The following is a 16,281-nucleotide window of genomic DNA, read 5'->3' as shown; positions in this document are numbered from 1 at the left end:
ATGATAATCCCTTTGTGATGCTGTTCACATCAGAGTCCTGTGCACGTTAAAAAGGGAACAGAGTAAATGAACTTCAGAAAAGCAATGGGCAAATGAAACCTTTAAAAATATTTTTTTTAAAGTGGGTCAAGTGAGCCAAACATTCCACAGGTTGCTCCAGTCAAGTGTAAGGCATAAATAAGCTGCTAGCAAGCAGCCACTCACTATTTGCAGAGCATGCGGTCAGCCATTTGATTACAGTCAATGGCCTAACAACTATGAAAGAGTGGTGCATCTACCAGACACCATTATTTTGTAGGAAAAACACTGAATCTGAGCAATGAAAAACAACAAAAAACAAAGAAAAAAACCCCCACCCCTCAGAACAGTGAACTCATTTTCAAATACCTGCTCTGAACAATCTTAAGAAAGCCTATTCAAAGTGACATACAAGAGGTCTGCAAGATGGAAGGTTGAGCAGAGAAGAAATACAACTACTAACATCAAAGAGAACATTATAGTATCTTAAAACAAGTCACCTGTTTGAGGCCATAAAGCATTGACTGCAACTTCTCCTTTAAATTCTTCTGCCATCCCCAGCACGCACATGGACATGCCATATTTAGAAATGGTATAAGCTAAGACAAAGTAAGAATTTTATTTAGTCAGGTAAAAATATAATGTCTGCGACAAAATTTTAAGATTCACTGATTTAATTCTTTACTCCTTGATGTAGTGTAATTATTTATTAAAAGAAGTTCCTTAGTGTGGAACAATCTGCATAAAGTAAGAACTGGGAAGAGAATGGGTCTGCATTGAACTTTTTAATTAACTAAAAGTTTTGAATCTAGAATCATACAAGATTAGAGTTGGAAGAGACCTCAGGAGGTCATCTAGTCCAACCCCCTGCTCAAAGCAGGACCAACACCAACTAAATCATCCCAGCCAGGGATTTGTCAAGCTGGGCCTTAAAAACCTCTAAGGATGGATATTCCACCACCTCCCTAGGTAACCCATTCCAGTGCTTCACCACCCTCCTAGTGAAATAATGTGTCCTAATAGCCAACCTAGACCTCCCCCACTGCAACTTGAGACCATTGCTTCTTGTTCTGTCAAGATTAACTTCTTTATGTTGCCATTTATTATTGTTTCAACTGCACTAAAATGGCAACTACAGAAACTTTTAACAGGCGAAGAAGGTGATCTAGTTTCACTGTAGGTTTGAAAAATTAAGTTTTTGCCATCCTTTGGCACAAAACACTTTGAAGAGGATAGAGACAGCAGAATTGTCATCAAGCTGTTCCGTACACATAGGGTCTATGACTTGCTTCTGGCCCACATGACTAGAAAATTGTATTTCATTATTCTTATAAAAGAATGACAAATCGGGGGTAATTTTGTCTGTTTTTTAGGTAAGGAAATGATTAGGACAACTATTACCATCTACCATGGTGTTTCATGGAATTATGTCAATGGTATTCTTTATATGGGAAAGGACTGACAGGGCCATGGAGAGTGAATTACCCTCTCACCCCTGAAATAGTCATGAGGCATGTTGTGTAGGCTTCCCCAGAAACAACAGGTACAGTACAGGCTATGGTAAAGCAAGGGCTTCAGTATCCAGGCCTGTCACTCTTGTGCATTTCATAATTATTCATTTTAAAAAATTTTAAAAATAAGTAAATATAACACCACCTACCACAATGATTTTTGAACCATATGGGATTCAGGTTAAGTGGTGGGCTAATGTTAAGGATATGAGCAATGTTACTCTTTCTTAAGTGAGGAAGGCATATTTTAGACCTGAAAATGAAACAAAAATTAGACATTTAGTAGTTGTCAGGTGCATCTCTTTTAAACAAAAATTTTATAATTTTGGCAAAGCCACTATCTTTTAAAGATACCAGTGGACACACAGCATCTTTTAAAGTAAAATATCAAAGTAATCTACTCCAATCTTTTTTTTAATTATAAAATAAATAAATATTATATATATCTATATCTATCAGGGTTGGAAGGGATCTCAGGAGGTCATCTAGTCCAACTCCCTGCTCAAAGCAGGACCAAACCCCAATTTTTGCCACAGATCCCTAAATGGCCCCCTTAAGGATTGAACTCACAACCCTGGGTTTAGCAGGCCAAAGCTCAAACCAGAGCTATCCCTCTCTCCCTCTCCCCGCCCCCCACTTTGCACCTGCCCTCATATCAATATTCTGCTTAATCTAAACAGAGAACCAAGATAATGTCATCTTACCTAAATGAAAAGTCCTTCCTAATATTTATGCATGCACACTGGGCCAGATTTTCCAAAACAACTTAAAACCCACAAATAGAGGCAGATTTTCAGAAGTGCTCAGCATCCAAGAGCTCTAATTGTGACACTTTTAGCTAGATATTTTCAGACTGTTAAACAATTTATCCAATGTATTAAGCAGAGAGGTTTTTCTTCCACATTAGCCATGCATGTCATCCTTTAATTTTTTTCCCTTTCACAAAAACATACTATAGGGAAATCCCATTCTCCGTTAAAAAGAAAACTGCACCCATTTTCTTCAGTTCAAAAGTCCAAAGACTTTACAGTGTATAAGGCACTTGTTACCATAAATAAGATGCAAACTGTTTCTTATAAAAGCTGGTCAATACAATTGCCATCTCTAAAGCTAGTGCTACAAATGGATATCTGTTGGAAAGTGATGTAATTTACGATAGTTAGTAGCGAGAAACTGATATAAGCTTTTAGACCCCAATCCCACAATTGATTACATGCAGTTATGTGCAGTCAATTACAGGGGTGCGGCTTCAGACCGTCAACAATTTGGGGAGTAGAGATTGTCATTTACTGTAAGTCTGAACAGTGCACAGCACACCAGGGCCTGAATCTGGTTAAGATCTCTAGGTTATGCCACAATAAAGTATTAAAATAGTAAGTAGGATTAAACACATTTCCAGTCTACTTTAATAATTGTTTCATAGTCAACCAGAACTCAAATATTTAAACAAAATGTTTAATTTTTATGTTATCAGACATTAAATTACTTCTCATCTGAAGAAAAACAATGTTTGCCTTCAATTCCAAAGGTTACAGCCATGACTATGAAATCTGCTTCTTCCTTTGGTCCAACAAGCCCAAGTCCATTCACCTTCTGGGCACTTTGTAAGACACGTGCAGCCATTATATTTCTCAGTGGGAGGGTTGGGCAAGGATGGTTTTGGTTGAGATGGAGAGTGCCTTTCAATGCAATTTTTTTGATACTGTATAACTCAAATTAATGTATGCTTTAATTTTCTGCAAGTGTGTAAACCAAGACCATGTTGATAAGAACATATATAAAATAGAAAATTTAAAAACCACACACAACCATGCTACTAATCTTAATAAATGTAGTATCCTGCACGTGGAATTTACCACAAATCTCATTAAAGAACTGACTTTTCACACATTTATTAATAGAACCTGGCTACACAAGCAGCAAGGGAAGAAGAAAAAAGGGGATGAAGTGTGTGGATAGATTATGCCCTAGGTCTTCTGAACTAATAGTTACAGTGGTAGTAACAAAGACCATTCCCTGGTGTAGGGGACAGAGAGAGCCTGGAGCAGTGGACCTGGTATAAGATCTGAGGCCTGAACCATAATCAAAGTTAGGCCATGTCATGAACCAAAGTCAGGCCATGTATTAAAGCTGATGCTTATAAATTCACTGTCTGATACATGATCTTGGCAAAGGTATTGCTAGTGTTGCTAGGACACAGGCACTCCTAAGAAGCAGACAGACACTGGGTATGTCTGTGAACACTCTCCAAAAGATTAGCCCAGGTACATCCTGACCGAACTCCAGATAGAGGGTTGACAGCAGAAATGCCTGGAGCAAGATACTAGGGGAGGTAACAAGCAAATGTCATGAAACACGTATGGTGATATGTAAGTTGTTCGTCTCAATCTATAAATATCGGGATATATCACCTTAACCATTTGTGAGGCTGAGGGGACAACAGAAATTCCTCGTGCTGACTGAGCTGTTCCTTGCCAGTGGGCACTTGTGTGTTAGTGCACCTGTAACCACAGAGCCAGGACACCAATACCATGCCTTGAGGGCAATAAACCTGGCCGAGTGCCTTTGTCACTGAACCATGCCGGTGATCTTTTTTTCTGGGTAGTACTATCGAGGTCTGCTGAACCAACTATCTGTGCATGGCTGGGACAGCATTATGGAGAGCCTGTCTGCAAAGGCCTGTACTCTAAGAATTTAGGTGTATTCTTATCACTTGGCTAGTGATAGAGGTATAAAAGAAAGAATCAAAACCACTGTCTGCCAGTGTAAGGGCCTTCTCTTACTGTGACAGTTTGTGGCCCTGTTCTTAGGCTAAGGCCTTTGGCTAAGCAGCAGAGGCAGCCATAAGCTGGGAAGCGAACGGTCACATCCTCACATTCCAAACTAGTCACATTGAAATAAGGTGCTATTGGGCTGTTAGGCACTATCAGGACAGGATTGTATTCCTATCACCTCCAGAGAAAGGGAAGTGCCTAGAAAATGTAAAAGGAAACTTAGTTTGATAGCATCCTGTCTGGCAAGAACTCACTTATCAATAGCTGGGATGTGAAACCCTCACTTCTGTATTGTTTTGTCATTATAGTTCCCACTTTGCTGTTGTTTGTCTGTATAATCTCTGTCTGGTTCTGTGATTGTTCCTGTCTGCTGTATAATTAATTTTGCTGGGTGTAAACTAATTGAGGTGGTGGGATATAATTGGTTACATAATCATGTTACAATATGTTAGGATTGGTTAGTTAAATTTCAGGAAAATGATTGGTTAAGGTATAGCTAAGCAGAACTCAAGTTTTACTATATAATCTGTAGTCAATGAGGAAGTGACTGGGTGTGGGTGGGGGTGGGCATGTGGGTGTGTGAGATGGGAACAGGGAATGGGGGTAAGAAAATTGGAATCATGTTTTGCTAAAGGGGGAGATGGGAACAGGGAATGGGAGTAAGGAAGTTGGAATCATGTTTGGCTAAGGGTAGGAATGGGAACAGGGACACAGGTGTAAGGCTCTGTGGTGTCAGAGCTGGGAAGGAGGATACGAAGGAAGGAAACTGGAATCATGCTTGCTGGAAGTTCACCCCAATAAACATCGAATTGTTTGCACCTTTGGACTTCGGGTATTGTTGCTCTCTGTTCATGTGAGAAGGACCAGGGAAGTAAGTGGGTGAAGGAATAAGCCCCCTAACACACACCAACTGACAACACCTGGTAAATATTTTTCTTTGGGTGTCATTTATCTTTCATATTTGTCAATGGGTAACAACACAAAACTAAAGCTATTTTCCCCTTTTAATGCACTGTAGCAAACAAAGAAGAGATAGCAATGTCAGCACTCCTTACAGATATTAATCAGAGTTAATGTCACCACCGAGGAAATGTGGTTGCCATTATTGAGAAAAATACGACTGTAATATTGTAAATGAGAAAAGAGTATTTATTCAGAGATGTGGCAATGTGGCAGACATTCATAGGGTGTTTTTCAATATTTTCTTGAAATGTTTTCCTGCCTGTTATTCTAAAGGATGATTTTCCCTAATGAACTGTGGCACTTTACCCATAGTTAAGTAACACGTTACAACTACGTTAGGAAAAAACTAAAACAAAGACCACCTCCTTAAGTATAGCTTCTTTAGTACAACATATAGTATAAGAAACAGAAAAGTGTTTTTGTTGTTTACCATTTTTAAACTACTTTTATAGCAACCTCCTTCTCCCTCCCCACCCCCACAAGTTTTATACTATTTTTAAAAGATCAGAATCATTTCAAACAAATATGCAATTCCTTTTCACTAGGTTAGGTTCATTACTCAGACAATATGATTTTAAAAACAAATTAATCTTTATAATGTAGCACTACGGATGTCGTGCTAAGAATAGAATTCAAAAGATCAAAGAGCTCCTTGATCACCACAAGCATTAATTGAATGAAAGCCTCAAAATTAAGGTTTTATTTTCTGAACAATTTTTAAAAAATGATACACTAAGTGTCTAGAAAATATGAGATTTCATCTTAGTGCATTACCAATTTGGAAAGATGAACAAAATATAAAAAGAGCCATACAATTGTGGAGTCAACTCTCAGTGATATTTGATGAAGTAATGAAAGCAATATTGTTATGATGGAATTGTAGACCACATTTTCTTTCACTGAAAATTGATTTCCTTCTTAATTATTCTGATTTGTTTACTGTAAATCATTTGACAGGCATTTTTCCTTCATAGGGCTGAAAAGGAACATTTGTAAGAAGGCAATTTACAATTAAGATACACCCATCACAAAAATATACAAAGTGATTTAACATTTATAATGATTTCATTTAGAACAAGAGAACAGGAAAGTTTTAGCAAAACCTGGGGTCTTACGATCTGAAGTTCATTTGCCAGAACTGCATTAAACTTAGCTGTTTGTTTCCTGTATGGAGAGCCTGAATACTTCTGTGTCACAAAGTCACCGGTCACCAGCATTCAAAATCAGACATTAAGGACCAGATCCACAAAGGTATTTATGCTCCTTACTTCCATTACTTTCAAAGTATGTTAGGGGCCTAAATATCTTTGTAGATCTGGGCCCTAGATCTTACTGCAAACCTAGGAGAAAATCTTTCCAATGACACATCCTTTAGTCTTTCAACCGAAAATAGAGTTGCAAGAGTTAATCTTCAACCATTCATTCAGAATCTCTCAATTATTCATTCATGTATGTACGTGTGTGTACACGCACATACACCTTATACCTTAAACTTTCACCTCAAATTAAAAAGTTAGCATAATAAGATAACTATAAAAGTTACTGCATGAAGTGATATTGTTAACTAGGTTGAAAATTATGTAATTAAATCTACTGATGTATTTAAACAATTTAGTTTCCCCCCATATAGTACTTACGCAAGATAGGTTCCTCTTGCGTTAGCACTCATCATAAGATCCACTTTCTTTGTAGGAGTTTCCAAGGTGCCAGTCAAGGAGATAGCACTCGCATTGTTCACCAAAATGTCTATTCCTGATTTTAAAAATAATTCATTTTGTGTTAATATTTTAAACTCAACCATTTAAAACAAAAAGCAGAGAAAAAACAAAGTGTACTATCCAAGTTTATTCAATGTTTTTAAGCTAACCTTTTGACTATTTTGACAGAAAATTTAGAAGGCTTTTCATTAACACACACACACACACACACACACACAACACCCTCCATGATCACTCATTATACCTCCAAATTTCTCTACAGCTTTCTCCACTGCGTCAACTATTTGCTGTTCTTCCCTCACATTGACGATGCATGGTAAAGCCTTTCCTCCAGCAGCTTCAACTGTATAGTGGAAAAAGAAAAAAAAAAAGACATTTCATTTTGAACTTGCTCTTACACTGAGCAAAGGGATAAAATATTCTCTGAGCAGTGGTAATGATTATCAAACAGACTTCAGAAACATATGATGCAATCTTTACAGCTACAGAGCACCATCAACTTCCACTAGCTTCAATAGGAGTCAAAGCTACTCAGCACCTCACAGGAATGAGAGTTAATAACTGTGGCAAACCAGAAAATTTAAGAGCTGCAAAGGATCACAAGCCCACACAGTGGCATTAGGGGGTCAGTACACACAGACACATTCATTCCTAAGAGAAAACTAACTTTCCTATACAGCAACATCTTCTACTGTTTGACGATGAAAGGTAAAGGGGAATCTGCAATTATGCATTCTTCAGCGAGACTTCCTTGGAGAAAGGGGGAATACTTCATGTTATTGGGAAGAAGCTAAACGTTAAAGTATGGCCTGTTCTTCAATCACTATAAATTTCTAGTGTTCCAAATGTACCTTTAAAAAAATAAAATATTTGTTTTAAAATAACCAACGTCATACTGCTTTAACTGATTGGAAAAGGGCCAGTCACGGGTCCAGGAGTAAATATTGCTCATCCTGACCTTCATGCCAGGATAATTTGTGGGAATAGAGGGAATTCTACACTTTGGAGGCAGGAAAAATAAGAAGGAAGTGTTTCTCTAGCAAGCCGATTTATTTATTTAAAGAACAGAGTAAGCCCTAGTGAGCAGAGGTCTCTTTGTTTCCAGCCCTGTGCACCATTCCCTAGGCCAAAGGGTACTTTGAGGGGGGGAATGGATGGAGAATTTACTTTGTCTGTGTCCTGTCCAGATGTGTTTTGTGAGAGGCATGATGGAGTACCACATGCGCAAACTTGGGGCGGGGGACGGTTGGTAACAAGTTAAGAGCAGGATGCGGTGAATAAAACTGACATGAGGTGGCTCAAAAGCCTACCAAACCTGCCTGGAATTACATGGCTCCCGACCTCAGACCTATTCCCCTGACAAATTTTGAAGAGCTGCTGCAAACCATAGAAGTACTAGAGCACTTTAAAACGGTCTAAAGAATTTTTATTTTGAGAAATACTACGCAACCTAAATAAGGATTGCTGCTTCTCGCTCTATCATACTGCTTCCCCCCAAATAAATTATGGAGACTACAGCATACCACTATTAAGAAACATACAGGAGTAATTTAACTCATGCTCTTCCTTTTGTGAAAATTCTTGAAAGAAATAACCAAACTAAATACTGTTTTAGGGCTAGAGCCTACAGATGTATGTGCGTAGACATAGGCGTGCACCCGGGTTGACTGTTCTAATGCTGTAAATTTGCAAGCGTTATTTTGGCAACAAATAGTAGCTTGGCTTAAAGTAAGAAAACAATTGTAGTGGTGCTACTTCTTTAAAATAAAATACTTTTAACATGTTTGTTAGGTGAGGTACATGTTAAATTAATGGTTCAATGGATATTTTTAATTGTAAAAAATTTGGAATGAAAGAAACTCAAGTCATATCTAACCAACTATTATTTCGTTACCACAATAATCAAATTCTAGGAAGTTTTTTTTTCCAACTGGAATATCACATCACACTTTATTCTGTGACTACCATTTAATAAACACTGAAAAGAAACTTTAAAATAATGAATAGTATGTGCCAATACCATAAACTCTCTATCCACATATCTATATCTATGCACATACACTTCATACAGATACACAGTCTCCATCACCATAGTCTCTTCACACCTCACACACGTTAATACATTTACCTTGACAACACCCCTGTGAGATAGAGCAAGTATTATCCCTAGTTTACATATGGGCAACTGGGGCTGAGAGAGACTAAGTGATTTGCCCAAGGTGTCACAGTCTGTGGCAGAGCCAGGAAATGAATTCGGGTCTCCGGAGTCCCAGTCAAACACATTAACAAGACCATCCTCTCTCTTTAAAACTTACTCTCTTCTGCAGCAGTGTAGATCGTTCCTGGGAGAGTGCGATGAGGTTCGCCTGTCTTAGCAGCTATCACAATGTTTGCACCGTCCTTTGCAGCCTTCAAAGCAATTGCTTTGCCAATGCCACGGCTTGCACCCGTGATGAAGAGAGTACATCCTGCTAACTTCCTAGAAACCGGGAGGGGGGGAGAGAAGGGGGGGTTCATTCATTCCAGTGTGAAAACAATAAATTAAGTGACTTCTCAGTTATCTTAAAGAGGAAAAATAATTACAATTAGTGCTAAAATTTTTGACTATTTCTTATATATAAGTTTTAATGTAGGTATACCAGAAACTTATTAAGCTGCAGTACAACATTATATGACAGAGTCAGTGCAAGTGGATAATTTAATATGTTTATAGACAGTAGGGCCAAAAAGACCACTTGAGCCACACAAATGGATCCTCTCCGTTTTGCAAGAATACTCAATACATGATTTCAAACAATAACTTTTATAAGTGCTGCAGTCTGACAACAGAGTAAGAGTGCAGTGTCTGAACTGAAATCTCAACAATATCTCAAACTTCTTCTGCATAATATAATCCACTTACACAGCTTGCAAAGTGTGTTATAAATTACAGAATTCTAAACATAAAAACAGCAGTGTTCTAACTTAAACACGATCTGATGTTTCAATTCATAATCACAACACTAACAATGTACCGGGGCTGCAGGGAGGTATCGAAGCCAAAAATAAGTGTTCTGGTTTTCAGAGTTGGTGAGCTCCTATTGATGTCAAGTTTAAAAATTATGCCCTTTATACCCTCCCTGTACCTTGATTTAAACTAACTTTAAAATGAGTGCAATAAAACTATCTTATCTTTGTGAACATATTACAGCCTGAGGTCAAAATTTGGTACATAAGAAAAGTATTACTGAATTTAAAAGAAGTATTTGACAATCCTCTCTCAAGTGATAGGTTTTCCAAAAAAGGGAAGTGTATTTTATTGTTCTGAATAAAATCTGTAACCGTCAATTATTTTCCATTATTTAGTGAAAAACCAAAGATCTAAATTTTCAAATGTGCACAAATCCACGCAAGAGCAACCCCAATTTGCATACAGACATACACACACACACAGTGCTGTGCACACATGCACTTCAGCATACATACTGTTGAAAATCTGGGCCAGTCTTTATTCATAACTTTTCTCTGGGTCTCAGCTAGCTTTCTGCAAACTCTGAGCACACTCCTAGTCCCAATACACTCAAAAGAGAAAATTCTCTGGCCTTGAAAGAGCAAGACTGGGACCCAGTCACCTGTTCTAGCAACTGGATCCACCAGCACAAATCCGTATACCCCGGCAGAGTTCCACTGAAGTCAACAGAGCCCTGCAGGGGCCTGGTCTAGCAGATCCCACTGCAGGACTGAGGTCAATTGGTGAACATGCAGCTATAAGATCAAGAGAACCCAAATAAAGCTCAAAAGTTACTTGACTAGATTCTAATTTCTGCAGAGCCTGCACGGCCAACAAAAGGAAAAAGCAGTAGTTGTCCCTAAATTCAAAAGATATAAACACATGAAGTTGACCCACTTTTTAGAGCAAGGGCTACACTAAATAATTTGGATTAATCATTTACATTGCAAAATCTTCTAGTCTTAAATATATTGTTCGGCAAGTCATACAAAACTCTCCATAGCTCTCTCATTGCCCACATCTCTGCATTCAATTCCTCCCACCAACGGCTTCATGCCCTTTGCCCTGCTGAAACTTCTCTCCTGGCAGCTACCTTTGATCCCATCTACTCTGCAGTTACAAAATCAGGATCCCAGTTACAACATGGATGTTATAACATAGTTTTGTACTTTGGCTTGTTCGACACAAAGAAAACCAACCTATTAAGAGGAAAATGGCTATTATGGAAAAGGGAAAAAAGATCCTTTTAGGTCTATAATATAGGTTATGTTTTTATTATATAAAGATTATATGTGGGGTTGGTAGTACTGCTCATTATTAAGGATGCCTGACACATCATTATAACATCTTGTTTTCAGTTGCTTACAACTTTGCCAAACTTTAACTGTTTGGGCAAAAAAATGTCCATGCTAGGCTTCTACCTCAAGTTGCTTTTTGGAAAATTTCAGACAAAATGGTTTAGCAGTTTCTGAAAACAAGACTATGGAAAAGTGCAATGTTTGGCTCCTATTAAAACAATTCTGGCAACCTTTTCTTTGAAGAGCTTTACCTCTCCCAGACTTTAGAGCCTGGCCTTGAAAACTCATGGGGGCAAGGGGAGCATCACTATGAGTGTATGCTCACATACCTCTATTTCAACAAGCCTTTTTGGGGGTTAACCAGTCACTAAGACACTTACTTGTATCAGAGTAACAGCCGTGTTAGTCTGTATTCGCAAAAAGAAAAGGAGGACTTGTAGCACCTTAGAGACTAACCAATTTATTAGAGCATAAGCTTTCGTGAGCTACAGCTCACTTCTTCAGATGCTTATGCTCTAATAAATTGGTTAGTCTCTAAGGTGCCACAAGTCCTCCTTTTCTTTTTACTTACTTGTATGTTATACTCCTTTCTCGTTCCCTCCATCTTTCACATCTATTTTGATTAAAAGGTCTTCAAGACAGGGACTGTCAACTACTCTATATTTGTACAGTGCCTGACATAACAGGATCCCACTCATGGTTGGTCCTTAGGCAATACAGTAATAAATATGATAGATAATGAATCACTTAAACCTAGCTAGCCCACTCTGCAGTGCTATTCTGTCCAATTGTGTAGGAGCCTATATATTGCAAGTCCTTTGGGGCAGTTACTTAGTACATTCACACTGCTATGTTAATAACAACCAGGCAAATTACTGTGAGAAATAAGGAACACTCACAATAACTCTACTAAAAAAAAAAAAAATTTAAACCCCTCAAGAATAGTTTATGTGACTGGTTGCTTTGTCCAGAGTACACGATGGATGAACACAGCACCCACAAAGCTGAGTCCAGAAAGCACAAAATACACCACAAGGGAGATGATCCCATTCGCAGCACCCTGGACATGCTGGACACACGCACCCTGGCTCACAGCTTGAGACACATGAATGCAAGTGGGGGCATAAGCTGGCATGCGGAGGGGTCCCCAAAGCTTAAACTGGAGAGGGGGGAATCGAAAAGGGGAAAAATGGAATGGGGACACGGTCACTGAGCTTTACTCTCCCATCTTACCAAAGCTGCTGTTGCTTCCATATTATGATGCCCCCCCAACCACTTTTTTCAGACCACTTTAAGCACGGGGGGGGGGGGGGGAGTGGGGCGCATCTGACTGGTGCAGACAGACTGACGGCGGGGGGGGGGGGGGGAGCAGACAGACAAGCACAAGGAGGCATGGAGATGGACGTAGGACAGGTGGGATGGGAATGGGCACAGACCCTGGGGGGCACGGGGCTGGACCCATAGCGGACAGAAAAGGGCAAGGGCGGGGAAGCAGGTGGGTAGGGCGCAGGCAGACAGGCGGGTCTCGGGGGGGGGGCCCGCAGGCAGACAGGCGGGTCTCGGGGGGGGGCCCGCAGGCAGACAGGCGGGTCTCGGGGGGGGGGGCCCGCAGGCAGACAGGCGGGTCTCGGGAGGGGGGGCCCGCAGGCAGACAGGCGGGCCTCGGGAGGGGGGGGGGGCCCGCAGGCAGACAGGCGGGCCTCGGGAGGGGGGGGGGGCCCCGCAGGCAGACAGGCGGGCCTCGGGAGGGGGGGGGGGCCCCGCAGGCAGACAGGCGGGCCTCGGGAGGGGGGGGGGGCCCCGCAGGCAGACAGGCGGGCCTCGGGAGGGGGGGGGGGCCCCGCAGGCAGACAGGCGGGCCTCGGGAGGGGGGGGGGGGGGCCCGCAGGCAGACAGGCGGGCCTCGGGGGGGGGGGGGGCCCCCGCAGGCAGACAGGCGGGCCTCGGGGGGGGGGGGGCCCCCGCAGGCAGACAGGCGGGCCTCGGGGGGGGGGGGGGGCCCCCGCAGGCAGACAGGCGGGCCTCGGGGGGGGGGGCCCCCCGCAGGCAGACAGGCGGGCCTCGGGGGGGGGGGGGCCCCCGCAGGCAGACAGGCGGGCCTCGGGGGGGGGGGGGGGCCCCCGCAGGCAGACAGGCGGGCCTCGGGGGGGGGGGGGCCCCCGCAGGCAGACAGGCGGGCCTCGGGGGGGGGGGGCCCCCGCAGGCAGACAGGCGGGCCTCGGGGGGGGGGGGGCCCCCGCAGGCAGACAGGCGGGCCTCGGGGGGGGGGGGGGCCCCCGCAGGCAGACAGGCGGGCCTCGGGGGGGGGGGGGGCCCCCGCAGGCAGACAGGCGGGCCTCGGGGGGGGGGGGGGGCCCCCGCAGGCAGACAGGCGGGCCTCGGGGGGGGGGGGGGGCCCCCGCAGGCAGACAGGCGGGCCTCGGGGGGGGGGGGGCCCCCCGCAGGCAGACAGGCGGGCCTCGGGGGGGGGGGGGGCCCCCGCAGGCAGACAGGCGGGCCTCGGGGGGGGGGGGGGCCCCGCAGGCAGACAGGCGGGCCTCGGGGGGGGGGGGCCCCGCAGGCAGACAGGCGGGCCTCGGGAGGGGGGGGGGCCCCGCAGGCAGACAGGCGGGCCTCGGGAGGGGGGGGGGCCCCGCAGGCAGACAGGCGGGCCTCGGGAGGGGGGGGGGCCCCGCAGGCAGACAGGCGGGCCTCGGGAGGGGGGGGGGCCCCGCAGGCAGACAGGCGGGCCTCGGGAGGGGGGGGGGCCCCGCAGGCAGACAGGCGGGCCTCGGGAGGGGGGGGGCCCCGCAGGCAGACAGGCGGGCCTCGGGAGGGGGGGGGCCCCGCAGGCAGACAGGCGGGCCTCGGGAGGGGGGGGGGGCCCCGCAGGCAGACAGGCGGGCCTCGGGAGGGGGGGGGGCCCCGCAGGCAGACAGGCGGGCCTCGGGAGGGGGGGGGCCCCGCAGGCAGACAGGCGGGCCTCGGGAGGGGGGGCGCAGGCAGACAGGCGGGCCTCGGGAGGGGGGCGCAGGCAGACAGGCGGGTCTCGGGAGGGGGGGCGCAGGCAGACAGGCGGGTCTCGGGAGGGGGGGCGCAGGCAGACAGGCGGGTCTCGGGAGGGGGGGCGCAGGCAGACAGGCGGGTCTCGGGGGGGGGGGCGCAGGCAGACAGGCGGGTCTCGGGGGGGGGGGGCCCGCAGGCAGACAGGCGGGCCTCGGGGGGGGGGGGGCCCGCAGGCAGACAGGCGGGCCTCGGGAGGGGGGCGCAGGCCCGCAGGCAGACAGGCGGGCCTCGGGAGGGGGGCGCAGGCCCGCAGGCAGACAGGCGGGCCTCGGGAGGGGGGCGCAGGCAGACAGGCGGGCCTCGGGAGGGGGGCGCAGGCAGACAGGCGGGCCTCGGGAGGGGGGCGCAGGCAGACAGGCGGGTCTCGGGAGGGGGGCGCAGGCAGACAGGCGGGTCTCGGGAGGGGGGCGCAGGCAGACAGGCGGGTCTCGGGAGGGGGGCGCAGGCAGACAGGCGGGTCTCGGGAGGGGGGCGCAGGCAGACAGGCGGGTCTCGGGAGGGGGGCGCAGGCAGACAGGCGGGTCTCGGGAGGGGGGCGCAGGCAGACAGGCGGGTCTCGGGAGGGGGGCGCAGGCAGACAGGCGGGTCTCGGGAGGGGGGCGCAGGCAGACAGGCGGGTCTCTGGGGGGGGGGCGCAGGCAGACAGGCGGGTCTCTGGGGGGGGGGCGCAGGCAGACAGGCGGGTCTCTGGGGGGGGGGCGCAGGCAGACAGGCGGGTCTCGGGAGGGGGGCGCAGGCAGACAGGCGGGTCTCGGGAGGGGGGCGCAGGCAGACAGGCGGGTCTCGGGAGGGGGGCGCAGGCAGACAGGCGGGTCTCGGGAGGGGGGCGCAGGCAGACAGGCGGGTCTCGGGAGGGGGGCGCAGGCAGACAGGCGGGTCTCGGGAGGGGGGCGCAGGCAGACAGGCGGGTCTCGGGAGGGGGGCGCAGGCAGACAGGCGGGTCTCGGGAGGGGGGCGCAGGCAGACAGGCGGGTCTCGGGAGGGGGGCGCAGGCAGACAGGCGGGTCTCGGGAGGGGGGCGCAGGCAGACAGGCGGGTCTCGGGAGGGGGGCGCAGGCAGACAGGCGGGTCTCTGGGGGGGGGGCGCAGGCAGACAGGCGGGTCTCTGGGGGGGGGGGGGCGCAGGCAGACAGGCGGGTCTCGGGGGGGGGGGGGGCCGCAGGCAGACAGGCGGGTCTCGGGGGGGGGGGGGGCCCGCAGGCAGACAGGCGGGTCTCGGGGGGGGGGGGGGCCCGCAGGCAGACAGGCGGGTCTCGGGGGGGGGGGGCCCGCAGGCAGACAGGCGGGTCTCGGGGGGGGGGGGCCCGCAGGCAGACAGGCGGGTCTCGGGGGGGGGGGCCCGCAGGCAGACAGGCGGGTCTCGGGGGGGGGGCCCGCAGGCAGACAGGCGGGTCTCGGGGGGGGGGGGCCCGCAGGCAGACAGGCGGGTCTCGGGGGGGGGGGGCCCGCAGGCAGACAGGCGGGTCTCGGGGGGGGGGGGCCCGCAGGCAGACAGGCGGGTCTCGGGGGGGGGGCCCCGCAGGCAGACAGGCGGGTCTCGGGGGGGGGGCCCGCAGGCAGACAGGCGGGCCTCGGGAGGGGGGGCCCGCAGGCAGACAGGCGGGCCTCGGGAGGGGGGGCCCGCAGGCAGACAGGCGGGTCTCGGAGGGGGGCGCAGGCAGACGGGGGGAGGGGTGCACGGGCGGACGCTCGTAGGGGACAGAGCGGTCCCGCTTACCCGGTGTTGGGCAGCATGGCCGACAGCCGCGTACGCCACGAGGAGGCCGAGCCCCCCGGACGGAGAGAGGGACGGCGGGGGGGGGCGGTGGAAGGCGAGCCCCAAGGCCGGCGCGCGGCGCGTCTCTCGCAGGCTCGGGCCTGGCGCGCCGGATTCCAACGGCCGAGCGGCACTAGGGGAAAGGGCACAACAATGGGGGCGCCACGTCACCGCTCGCCCCGCCCACCGACCGCCTCCTGGTTACCTAG

General features: G+C 48.3%; 1 protein-coding gene across 3 annotated transcripts in view; it reads right to left on the bottom strand.

The window, feature by feature from the left end:
- HSDL2 (hydroxysteroid dehydrogenase like 2) overlaps nucleotides 1–16,228 on the bottom strand; it is a 30,529-nt gene extending 14,301 nt beyond the window's left edge. The window contains exons 1-6 of one of the 3 annotated variants that reach the window (XM_073345652.2): nucleotides 16,034–16,228; nucleotides 9,300–9,463; nucleotides 7,229–7,327; nucleotides 6,904–7,018; nucleotides 1,679–1,782; nucleotides 519–617 (exon numbers count right to left, since the gene is read on the bottom strand). In XM_073345652.2, the coding sequence (XP_073201753.1) occupies nucleotides 519–617; nucleotides 1,679–1,782; nucleotides 6,904–7,018; nucleotides 7,229–7,327; nucleotides 9,300–9,463; nucleotides 16,034–16,050 (598 nt within the window). In that variant the 5' untranslated portion in view covers nucleotides 16,051–16,228. The remainder of the gene's footprint in view (nucleotides 1–518; nucleotides 618–1,678; nucleotides 1,783–6,903; nucleotides 7,019–7,228; nucleotides 7,328–9,299; nucleotides 9,464–16,033) is intronic. The other 2 variants (XM_073345650.2, XM_073345651.2) reach the window with 2 other exon arrangements.
- Between the last annotated feature and the right edge of the window lie 53 nt (nucleotides 16,229–16,281).

This window comes from Lepidochelys kempii, chromosome 5, assembly GCF_965140285.1.
Source record: "Lepidochelys kempii isolate rLepKem1 chromosome 5, rLepKem1.hap1, whole genome shotgun sequence".
Lineage (NCBI taxonomy): Eukaryota > Metazoa > Chordata > Testudines > Cheloniidae > Lepidochelys > Lepidochelys kempii.
The sequence above is the reverse complement of the archived record's forward strand: the minus strand, read 5'-3'. Positions and strand labels throughout refer to the sequence as shown.